Consider the following 13,229-nt stretch of genomic DNA (forward strand, 5'->3'; position numbering starts at 1 on the left):
TGGCAAGCTACCTGTGGCTACCCAAAAGAGTAACAAGTCTCACAATGGAGACGTTACTGACGCCCGCTCGAGCAAATCAATGAACAGTGGGGTGGCAGTGCTACAGTCCTATTGTGCATCTCTGAGGATCTCACTGATTATTACTTAAAACATCCTTTTCTCACGAGTGGCAAAGTGGTCTACTATATTTGAAATGGTAAAGTTACAGAGATCATGGGACATTACAAGGGTGGCATTGATATATGTGAACTGAAGCCCAAAGAGTTGAAAAGCATTAGTGGAGCTCTAAAAAAACCAATGAATGCTGATTGTCAGGGGGCTTTGCTCAGTTTAGACACATCATGCATATCTAAGAATACAGCATAACTTTTCAAAAACAAACAAGTCTCAGATGCACATTTTACATCACCCAAACATACAATTCCTAAGTCACTAAACTGACTGGTTTTAAATGAACAATATTTCATCGATGTCACATTCTAAATTCAATGAAGGAATCTTAATCTGTTGTAATTATAAAGTTCAGTTTAGGTATTTTTGATATTTTATTACCAAACAGTATATAAACACAATTTCAAACACTCAAATGCTCACTATAATGATTTTTTATTTACTGAAATTACCAGATAGATTATGTCAAGATTGTCCAATAGAATTTGAAATTCTCTCCCAACAAAGAATAAATAAATGTCATCAACACAGATATACTTTATTTTTCTTAAAAACCTTTCTTATAGCTGACTTAATGGCTTTATTTCGAAGGCTGTAGATCATTGGATTGAATGTTGGTGGAACTACTGTATACATAATAGTGAGAAAAATGTCTGACACAGTTGGAGATTCTGAATGAGATTTTAAGTACTCAAATGCAGCAGTAGAAATAAATAACAAGACAACAGTGAGGTGGGGAAGGCAAGTGGAAAAGGCCTTAGCTCTGCCCTCAGCAGATGGCATCCTCAGCACAGAAGAAAATATCTGCATGTAGGAGAATCCAATAAAGACAATACAAAGAAATGCCAAAAAAGACAGGAAGACAGTGACACCGATCTCATAGATATAGTCATTAGAGCAGGAGAGTTTCAAGATCTGAGGAATATCACAGAAGAACTGGTGAATGATGTGGGGGCCACAGAGTTGGATGGAGAAAGTAGCTGCCGTATGCATGACTCCAGAGATGGTCCCACTGACCCACACACCAACAACTCCCTGGACACAGGTTCTGACATTCATGATGACGTCATATTGCAGAGGAAGGCAGATGGCCAGGTAGCGGTCATAGGACATCAGCGTGAGCATGGCCATCTCAGTAACTGCACAGAGGATGAAGACAAAGCACTGAAAAACGCATTCCCAGTAGGAAATTTCTCCTCTATGCATGAAAGAGTTGTAAATGAATCTTGGCACAGTCACAGAAATGTAGCAGAGATCCAGAAAGGAGAGATGCTTCAGGAAGAAATACATGGGGGACCGGAGACTGTCATCCAGGGACGTGGTGGTGATGATGAGCATGTTGCCAGCTAAAGCCAACAAGTAGAGAATGAAGAACAGAGAAGCATAGAAGGTTTCTAACTCAGGCTTGGCAGAAAGTCCTATGAGGAGAAACCCACCTGTCGTGAAATTAGCCATAGTCCATTAACTTCTTACAGATGTTGGTTGCAAATCACAAGTTTGCATGGATGCTGTATTCCCAAAATTCACTAGAGTTGTAAAGCAATGGGAAATTAAACAAACTGCTAAATTGAAAATTAACTATAAATACTTTTCTACATGAACACAAAAATGTTAAGTATGTGATAGTGCTTAACAGTGATGTAAAGTAACAATTGTATTAACCATCATCATCAGTTAACCAAAATCATATCAATGTAATATTTGTAGTTCTTAGTTCAAAATGACTAAAGAAAATATATATTGAGCAGTAATATTATCTGTCCAATTAAGTATTGCATATACATACTTTGTATCTTTTAAAATCACTGTTAATTTAATGGAAAACTAGATAAATATGACATTTTAAGTAATTTTGTATTTAATATATTACATAATATACTCATAATCATTCAACAAATACTATTTTATCAGGAAAGTAGTCTAAAGTATATAACAAAATGGTCAAGTGTGTGAATATATTCTGAAAAAGATCAGAATATTTAATAAGAAAAAATAACCTGTAACTTAAAATTAGGTAGTTGACATCTAAATAGCACTTTCTTGTAATTAGTAAATAGTCCATATTTAAGATAATTTGTTCAGGGCCCTGTATGTTTAACAATGCTGGGTACTGAGTTACTCTCCAATGAGTGAGACCCTGAGTTCAGCCTTATGTACTGACATAAGGAAAGAGAGAAAAGAGAAAGCCAAACTCTTTTAAAATTAGTACAGTAGTAATAACAGACAAATCCTGAAATTAAATTACCATAAGGTTTTAGAATGCTTAAAAATGATGATTCAGGGACTGGAGTGATAGTACAGCGAGTAGGTTGTTTGCCTTGCACTCGGGTTCGATTCCCAGCATCCCATATGGTCCCCTGCGCACCGCCAGGAGAAATTCCTGAGTGCACAGCCAGGAGTAACCTCTGTGCACCACCAGATGTGACCCCAAAAGCCAAAAAAAACAAAATGATAATTCTAAGTAGCCAAAGATATTATATTTAGTATATCAAAACACATGAATTCATAGACCAGAAAAACACACTAAAAATATAGAAGGAAATAAGACCATAACAAGCAATTAGTTCTGTGTAGAAAAATCTATGATTACATTTATGCTGATTAATAGACTTTCATCCTAAATCAGAGACATGAAGAAAAACACTGGTCCTGCTATCACTTTTTCAGCACTAGAAAAACTCCAGGGATAAGACTGTACTGATTTTAGCTGAAGGTCATGTAATTTCCTTGCTTCATTATAGTCCAAATAATTATACTGGGAAAGCATTCAAGTCCGAATTGACTAAGTACACTGCTTTCCAGAACTCAAAAACACAGAACATATCAAATTTTATATTATTGGAAATCAATCTTCCCTCAGTTTTGTGAGTGTGTGTGTGCATGCATGCACACATGTTTATGCATGTGTGTTCCACAGGTATTTTAAAATAAGACTTTAAATTAAATTAAAGCATTTTATATAGTTATTGGTACAAAAAAACATTGCATATAATGCTTCTTGACATCATAATGACACATTTATCACTTAGACATTCTTCTCTTGCTCTTCCACTCACCAGGTCAATTATTGTAACCTCCAGAAACTTCTTCCATCTCTGAATATTTGGGAGCATGTGGCTTAGTTGTCTAGATAAAAATTAACAAGAAGAATTTATATACATGGAAATATTGTTTATTTATTGAAAAATTTTATACTTGATCACTCATATGAAGATAAATAAGAAAATGTAATGAAAAGAAGCTCATGTCTTAAGATAGGCCCAATTTTGAATGGTGACTTCAATTCATTCCAAAATCACAATTCATATGTACATCTTCCACTCAGTGCATGCATCTGCATTCCTGAACTTACAGAAAACCCTTACATTAAATAATTTTTTAAATTCATAGTTTCTAATACAGTTGGCCCTAGAAAGTAAATAGATTCTTGAAAAAAATAGTGTTTAGGAAAAAAGATAAAGGTTTTTCACTACTTGAACTCAAGAAAAGATAAAACAAACACATATAAATCTTCTAAACTTTAGTTGATTAAATTTTATCAACTGGACAAATTGACTAAATTTCATTTACATTTTAAAGACCATGATTAAAAGCTTTACATTTAAGTGTTAAAAAATAAATATATTGGGGCCGGTACAACACAGTGATGGTTTGGATGCATGCTATTACCCACTCAGCTGTCATCCATCGGTCATTCTCTTCTTGGGTGAAATTTCAAAATGCCTCTAGCTATCTACTCTCAGTATGAATCCCAGATACTTAGAATCTATTTAAATCAGTGTTTTTCCTTAGTGGAAAATACCAGCCTCTGGAGGGTAGGGGCCGGGAGGGAGATATTAAATCTAGAGGGCACTGGTAGCTTTGGCTGCTGTTGGGTGCAGGTTCTGTGTGTCACTTTTTAGATTTCCAGGTGTGATTTGTTTTCAAAAAAAGGTGTGAGGTTTTTTTGCTTGTTTTCTGACAAATAGTTAGCAAACTGAGCAGATTTGGGAACAGTCTTTTAGGTGGATGCAAATAATGTTTAAATACAACCAAGGTTTCACAATACACTTATGAAATTTACCATTATTTTTGTTATTTATACTTTACTCTCCATTTTTTAATATTTTGACTGTTCACATATCCCTTGTGGGATTTTTTTAAAATTTCCTTTCCACCTTGCCCATGGCTGACCAGGCTTCGATTCCTCTGTCCCTCTCGGAGAGCCCGGCAAGCAACTGAGAGTATCCCACCCGCACGGCAGAGTCCTGCAAGCTGCTTGTGGCGTATTTGATATGCAATGGAGATGTTACTGGTGCCCGCTCAAGCAAATTGATGAACAAGGAGAAAACAGTGCTACAGTGCTACAATTTCTTTCCGTCAGAATTACTTCCCCCCTCCTCCCAAGGTAGAAGAAATCAGACGCCTGGAGTGTCTGGACATAAAGAGATGACTCTTCTCTCCTCAAACTCTGACAAAGTTTACGCAGTGACTCTTAAGAGAAGAAATGTGGTTATTTGTGGAGAGAAGATGTGGCTCCCCACGCATTATATCTGTTTTTATATTTGTTGTTTGTTTAAATTTGAATGAGATGCCTGCAATCTCTAATATGGAAAGTATATCACAAGGTTTGGAAGTTAATTTTACAAGCATCCATGAGCATCAACAATAGAGCAATAACAAGTTCTGTCAGTCAATCCACTCATTCACACTGAGTTACTCCTTGTTTGTCTATAAAGAGAGAAATTCTAGGAATATAGGAATTCAATTCCACTTGATCATTCCAAAATAGTTTTTGTACAATGTTCTTTTCCATCTACCTAGTTTTCATTGATGCTCATGCATTTCTTTTCATTTTTCAAGTCAACGAAAATAATATTATATCTTATCTAGTCAAAAGTTCTACCTTAGAGGCATTCCACTGTTCAACCCACTCCATCTTTCTGGAAACTCAGACTCACCAGAGTACAGTCAGAAGCCTCTTCCCTCAACATAAGGACAAGCATCAGTGTGTGTAATTCTCATGTAGTTAAGGTTTGATCTCTATAATGAACCGACCTCAGAAAAATATCTTCTGCTGAGAGAAGGAGATGAATCTATTTTAGTCCTCCTTGGACCTGAGAGGTTACACTGGGAAGCTGTCAGGAGCAGAGCTCCTGGCCTCTGGACATTTGGAAGTCTTAATAAATCCCCTTGGGCCAAAACTTGAAATTACATGGTGTTTTCCTACAGAATATTCTGTTGACGCTGATTTAATGACCATAGTATGCTGTGTGTTTTCATTTTATTTGTGTTACTGGAAAACTTTATTGAAAAAAGACTAATTTATATTTTTGATTCAGTTAATTTAATCAATTTAGTAGCTATGGTGGTAAATCACTCTATATCTGAATGCCCTATGATATGGGTAGTATCCTGGGGTAAACAAGCCAGCAGGAAACAGTGCTCCTAGGGTTTCTACAGGAACACTGAGAGAGAGAATTTGACACTGGTGCTGGGATTGGTATTAAAATACTATCCACCTAAAATTCACATTCAATAACTTTATAAATCACAGTTCTTTAAATTTAAAAAAACAATTTTTTAATGAAGAAATTCATTTGCTTGGTAAGGCACTTGTCTTGCATGCCGCTAACCCAGGTTCAATCCCCAGGACCCCAGTGGCCCCTGAGCTCACCAGAAATGAATCTTAATTGCAGAGCCAGGAGTAAGCCCTGAGCACTGCCAGGTGTGGCCCAAAGAGTAAAAATAAAAATGCATTTGCTTCCAATTAGTAATTTCCAAAATGAATGAGGGCTTATTGTCAGGTGAAGTCTAAGACACAAATTACACATGTGACCTCTGTTACAGTGAGCTGCATTCCTTCTATACTTCTTTTGTTGTGTGCTTGTTATGAGGAACAGTGGGGTTATCAGATGCTTTGCCAAATGTTTTTTATCGTTTCACATTGTCTATTCAGTATTTGTTGTTTTACCACTAGCTTCACTTAACATGACACCCGACACCCTCTTGTTCAATCCACTTTCCAGGGAAGTGCATTATTCCATCTTTCTTACAAGAGCATAGAACCCCTTGGGTATATATACCACAGAATATTTATCCACTCATCTGTGTTTGAATATTCCAGTGTCTCCCACACCCTAACTGTTGTACCAGGGGCTCCAAAGAACTTAGGTTGCACATACCTTATAGGATACATCTTTTTGTTTTTGAAGGTTAGATTTCCAGAAGCGGAATTACTGCATCAAGTGGAAGTTCTGTTCCTACTTACTTGGAGAACTGTAATGACTTCTATAGAGAAAAATCAGAAGTAAATCCCAGCAATGATGAATAAAGTTTCCTTTTCCTCCCTCATTGCTTCCAGTCTTTTTTAATATGTAGTTTTTCTGCTGTGAGATGTATCTTATTGTTGTTTTGATTTGTAGTTCCTTGGTAATAGTGACAATGAAAACATTTCATTCTCTTCTTCGGGGAGTGTCTATACATCTCTTCTTTTTCATAGGCTATTGAATTTTTTATTGTTGATATTTTTGTGCCTTAAAAATTTTGAATATTAACTCTATCATGTGTACTGTGTGAGAATACTTTCTCTCATTCATTGAGCATGTTACTGTGAAGACTAATTTACTTGCCCTTTGAACTACTTAGCACTGTCCTGTATACATATATATACATATACATATTGATATATAGAGAGAAACATATTGGACATTTTTCTTTATTGCCATGATCATTCAAATTTACTAATTATAATTTAAGTATTACAATTAAAAATTTACAACTTAAATCCTATTCAGCATCAGCTTAGAGTTCCAAGTAGACATGAAAGATAAACAATAGTTTTAAATCCTGGAATAGAGGAAATATAAACTTTTCATCACAGATAATAGTGTGTATATAGAAAATTAGAGTAACCTAAAAAGTTTGAATCATCACATAAGAAATTTGAGCAAGTGCATTATTATACAGTCAAACATTTTCAAATAAAAATATAAAATTGTATAAAGACGTAACACTGAGAAGTACATTCATTTATGAGAAATTTTTAAAGACAACTAATATGCAATTAACTATAGCACTGTCACACTGTCACTCCATTTTCATTGATTTGTTCCAGCGGGCACCAGTAACGTCTCCATTATGAGACTTGTTACTGTTTTGAGCATATTTATTAAGTCACAGGGAGTTTGCAAGGCTCTGCCATGCGGGCAGGATACTCTCGGTAGCTTGCCAGGCTTTCCAAGAGGGATGGAAAAATTGAACCTAAGTCGGCTGCATGCAAGGCAAATGCCCTACCCGCTGTGCTATGGCTCCAGTCTGGCACTTAACTATACTAGAAACAAATTGGAAGACACAATATAGGGAAGAACACAATTCTCTTATGCTTGAAGCATATATTTAATGTAATTCTAATGAAAATCTTAGCAGGTACACTTCAAAAACAGAAAGAGCTGAATCAAAAACTCATAGTAAAATAAATTATCTTGAATATTTAAATAACATTGAAGAAGGAAATTTTAAAAATTAGAGTACTGTTATAAGAAAGATGTGAGCATGCAACGATTGACTAAGTTTGATATCATAACCATGAACACATCAGTTCATTACATGGAATATTGATATAAGAACTTTGTACTTATTATGAGTTATCAATTATTATTCTTATCTGACTCAGAACAATAGCTTTTCTTTGTATTATTCTATTTCTTCTTTTGCTTATTTTGCCATTTAAAACTGGACATGTGTCCACATGGTGAACTAATAAAAGAAAAAAAAATAAAAGAAAAATAAATAAATAAATAAAATGAAAAGGCAAAAAAAAAAATAAAAATAAAACTGGACATGTGTCTGAGGCTCTCATTGATTATCTTTTAAATACTCTTTCCTATATGCAAAGTAATCCAGTGTATCTGAAGGGAAAACTAAATGGTTTAAAGGAGACTTGCAGGGTGTCTTCAGTGTGTGTGACTAAAGACCTAGAGGTTGACAATATTACTACGTGATTCTTGGAACAATTTATTTTAAAACATTGTCATTTGTGTTATAGATTAGTAGTACTCAGCAAAAAGATTTAAAGTGAGTATATTATATTAACTAGAGATTTAAATTGATATTATTTTGATTTCAGCTATAACATATGAAAAAGGAATAAATACCAATATATTAATATCAATGAATCAAAGAAATAGCTTCTTTGATACTACTATATCCCAATTAAAATATATTTTAAATGATGAAATAACTAGTACCCATTTATCATAAATCTGGAGCTTGGTCAACTGTTTGGCTACTATGAAATTTATTAAATATTATGAAACCTGCTTCACTGCCTCAGATGGTACAATTTGGAGTAACAACTTCTATTTCTCCCATTGTGACAAATCAGGCCTCAATTTAGTTTATCATTTTAGAAATGTGAGTTTTTCCAATGATAAACATTTCCAAAAGGCGAAGATATTTTCTACACAAACTTTTAATTTCAAAACGCTATCTAGCTGGATTCCCAATTTTTTTATTTGTGTTTTGTTTTGTTTTGTCTTTTGTTCTTGGGCCCTACCCAGCAGTGCTCAGGGCTGACTCCCTTCTTTGTGCTCAGAGATCATGTCTGGTGGTGTTTGGGGAACCACATGCAGTGCCAGGAACTAAACTTGGGTTGGCCACATGCATGGCAAGCACCTACCCACTGTACTGTGTATCTCTACAGCCCCCAAATGCCATTTTTACGAACCAAAAATGGCACAGAGAAGGACAAGGACTGGATGGTCTCACCCGTAATGGTACATAAAAGAACAAGGTAAAGTACGGGAGTGAGTAAATGATGGCAACCCCTGGCCTTAGATTACAAGTAAAGAAAAAAATTAACGGTGGCAGAGTGCTGAGGTAGCCTCGAGGAATCGAAGGACGTTGGCAAACCGTCAGGAGAACATTGGGGGTAGCGAAGTGAAGTCCATTAGAACCATGAGCATGAACTGCTCAAAAAAACTATAACTTCTCAAACCTCTGGAAATTTGTATGTAAATCTTTCATATTCCAATCATTTAAGGACCCACATACTCAGAAACAGACCCAGTTTCGGAGTGATACATTGTGGCACCCAAGTTAAGGCTGAGATAGCAAACCAGAGAAACAGAGGGACTAACAAGGGCAGGTTTATAAGGCGCTTTTTGCTATTGTCCTCTTCGAATCTGGGAGGAAGGAAAAACTAGAATCTGGAAAATAAAGCTTGGAAAAGCCAGTTTTGACAAACACATAAATCTGAAAGTAGAATTGAGAAGAGTGAGAAGCCCACCTTGTTTGAGATTCATTCATCATTATGATCCTTACCTTAATTATTTTACATCAAGTAACTAGGATTCAAATACTGCGATTAGGAATACTTTGGGTTAGCTCTCACTTTAAGACACGTTCCTTGTGATGAAATAGTGAAAACCCACAGGCAACAGAAACGGAGAACTTGAGTAATAAATCTCCCACCCTGTGTGAGAGGGAGTGGGGGGATAGGCCAGGAATGGAGGAAGCAGGCTCTGCTGAAGGGTGTGTTGCCGAGATGTGCTATGCGTGGAACCTTACCTTAAGCCACATCCATTCCTCCAGACCCAGTGCCAGGCTGCTTCATTCAGGACAACTGGGAGGAGGGGCAGGTGAGGCCCCTCCCGCCTCAAGGAGCCAGCCTCAGTAGCCGAAAACCTCCAGAGCTCAACCACGGCCATGCTCACAGCCACTCTCCACGCAGTCAAATCATCCTCACCCATGAGAGGACCTATTCCTGGACTGTGCAGCCGTGACGTCTCATACTTTATGCCACTAATATTCCAAGAGTAGTGAACCACATTTGATGGGGTATAAAGTAGAAGGCAACCAATCTTAGGGGAAAATATATATTTACAGAACATGTATGTGTATATATGTATATATATATATATATTCATATGCACACAAGACCTAGCAACAATCTTCACACACTTTCCTCTAAGAAACCCTTTTGGATCATTTTTAGCTGATTATTCTTAACAAACAATACAAAGTAAGTTATTTGAGTTCTGCTTTGGGAGCAGGGGATGCAGTTTTGGATGCAAACATCCAAAATGTGGTGGTGGCTCCTGGGAATATATCCCGGAGAGGCAAAACGGTATAGTAGAGATGGCATATGTATTTCTATGTTCATTGCAGCACTGTTTACAATAGCCAGAATCTGGAAAAAACCCGAATGCCCTAGAACGGATGACTCGTTGAGGAAACTTTGGTACATCTATACAATGGGATACTATGCAGCTGTTAGAAAAAAGGAGGTCATGAATTTTGTAGTTAAGTGGATGGGCATGAAAAGTTTCATGCTGAGTGAAATGAGTCAGAAAGAGAGAGACAGACATAGAAAGATTGCACTCATCTATGGTATATAGAATAACAGAGTGGGAGACTAACACCCAAGAACTGTAGAAATAAGTACCAGGAGGTTGACTCCATGGCTTGGAGGCTGGCCTCACATTCTGGGGAAAGGGCAACTCAGAGAAGGGATCACCAACTATAATGTAGTCGAAGGCCATGTGGGGGAAGGGAGTTGCGGGCTGAATGAGGGCTAGAGACTGAGCACAGTGGCCACTCAACACCTTTATTGCAAACCTCAACAGCTAATTAGAGAGAGAGAACAGAAGGGAATGCCCTGCCACAGTGGCAGGGTGGGGTGGGGGGGAGATGGGATTGGGGAGGGTGGGAGGGACGCTGGGTTTACTGGTGGTGGAGAATGGGCACTGGTGAAGGGATGGGTTCCCGAACTTTGTATGAGGGAAGTATAAGCACAAAAGTGTATAAATCTGTAACTGTACCCTCACGGTGATTCTCTAATTAAAAATAAATAAATTTTAAAAAATAAATAAAAATATATTTGACAAATTTTTGAATGATCCATTCTTTCTAAGAAATATGACTTATTTACATCTATCTATATTCACTTTGATATTTTAAATAGTTTATTTTAATCTCCCTCAAAATTGATTATTTAAATGTTCCTTTTTATAAATGACAAATACAGAATATCTGAAGAAGAAAAGTCAATGGCATAACGAGTAACTTAAAAGTAGATGCTAAAAGCCAAAAAAAGTAAATTGATATCACTAACCACAAACTGGCTAATGCACAGAGTAAAGACAATAATAAATTCTTGAATATCAAGTAAAATCCATTAGTTAGAACATTAGAAAAATGTGAACACAATCACATAGCCAATGTTTGACATTCAGCTGGCAAAAAAAAAAAAATCAGAAGAAAGTTTTGTAAACATTGAGGAAATAGCACTTCTTTTCAACAGCTTGCTTCATGGGGTGACCTTTTAATTTACTGTCCAGCAAGAGTAAACTAACCTCTCTGTTAGAGCCAGAAAGACAGTACGAGGGGCGAGTGGCTTGCCTGTCACGGAAGCTGTCCCGGTTAGATCTCCAGCACCACACACTGTGCCTGGACCACAGTCAAGGGTGACCCTTGAGCACAGAGCTAGGAGAAAGCCCTGAGCACTGCCAGGTGTGGCCCCAAAACCAAAACATAAAAGTGAAATTTATGTAAGTGAATTATAAAAATAATTTTAAAATCAGATGCATATGGATATAATAGCCTTCCTATAAGACAGACTTCTATATCATCAGATCTTTAACTCCTTGAGCGCGTTTTATGAATATTTTTCTGAATATATTTTGAATGTGTCTCCCAACCAATAGATGCCTCAAGAAAAGAATGTTTTCCTTCTTTTAAAAACCTTTCTTACAGCTGTTTTCATAGATTTATTTCTCAGCCTATAGATCACGGGGTTGAACTTTGGATGAACAACCATATAGAGAATAGTCAGCAAAAGCAGTGGGAGTGTCAGAATGGGGCTTCAACAACTCAAAGGTACCAGTAGGAACAAATAAGATAACAACGATGAGATGGGGGAGGCAAGTGGAAAAACCTTTACTCTGCCCTCAGCAGATCACGTCCTCAGTACGGAAGGAATATGTTTGTGTAGGAGAAGGGAATAAAGATGACACAAAGAAATGCCAGAAAATATAAGAAGGCAGCGACACCAGCCTCGCCCACATACTCACTAGAGTAGGAGAGTTTCAGGAGCTGGGGGATGTCACAGAAGAACTGGTGAATGACGCGGGGGCCACAGAAGTGGATGGAGAAAGTAGCTGCCACATACATGACTCTAGAGATGGTCCCACTGATCCAGAAGCCAGCGATCCCATGGACACAGGTTCTGATGTCATGATGACATCATAGTGCAGGGCAGGCAGATGGCCACCTAGTGGTCATAGGACATCACCGTGAGCATGGACATCTCCGCAGAACCACAAGCTATAAAAGCAAAGCACTGCACGATGCATTTCCAGGGAAATGTTTCTGCTATACATGAAAAAATTGCAAATGAATCTTGGGACAGTCACAGAAATATAGCAGAGATCCAAAAAGGAGAGACGTTTCAGGAAGAAATACATGGGAGACTGGAGACTGTCATCCAGAAAAGTTGTGGTGATGATGAGCATGTTGCCAGTTGAAGCCAACAAGTACAAGCCCAAGAATAATGAAGCATAAAAGAGTTCTGGTTCAGACTTAGCAGAAAACCCCATGAGAAGAAACCACATATAGATAAATTAGCCACAGTTCTTTGTTCTTTCCAATCCGCATTGGCTCCAGGAGAAGATGCCAACTCTTCAACAGAACAATTCTATTGAAAATTAAATCTAGGGTCAGGAGCAATAGCTCAGTGGGTAGGGCATTTTCCTTGCACAAAGCCGACCTGGGTTCAATTGCCAGCATCCCATATGGTCCCCTGAGCACCGCCAGGAGTAATGCCTGACTGCAAAGCTAGGAGTTACCCCTGTGTATCGCCAGATGTGACCCAAAAAGCCAAATAAAACAAAACAATGATTCTAAGTAGCCAAGGATATTATATTTAGTATATCAAAATTCGTAATTGTTTTTCTCCTTGTTATGTATTTTAGGAGTAACGAGGCAGATTTCACTCATGAGAACTATAAATGAGCAAAGCATCTAAACTGGGGAAAGAAGAAATCCAACTCAGACCTCGTAAACCCATGTTGGTTAGG

The 13,229-nt window shown here is 37.3% G+C and overlaps 1 protein-coding gene across 1 annotated transcript; it reads right to left on the bottom strand.

Moving 5' to 3' along the window:
* Positions 1-693: 693 nt before the first annotated feature.
* LOC129402423 (olfactory receptor 14J1-like) lies at positions 694-12,324 on the bottom strand. Its single transcript, XM_055128943.1, has 2 exons — positions 12,225-12,324; positions 694-1,310 (listed from the first exon to the last, which is right to left on the bottom strand). The coding sequence occupies exons 1-2, from the start codon at positions 12,322-12,324 to the stop codon at positions 694-696; spliced, it is 717 nt and encodes a 238-aa protein (XP_054984918.1).
* Between the last annotated feature and the right edge of the window lie 905 nt (positions 12,325-13,229).

This window comes from Sorex araneus, chromosome 2 (genome assembly GCF_027595985.1).
Source record: "Sorex araneus isolate mSorAra2 chromosome 2, mSorAra2.pri, whole genome shotgun sequence".
NCBI lineage: Eukaryota > Metazoa > Chordata > Mammalia > Eulipotyphla > Soricidae > Sorex > Sorex araneus.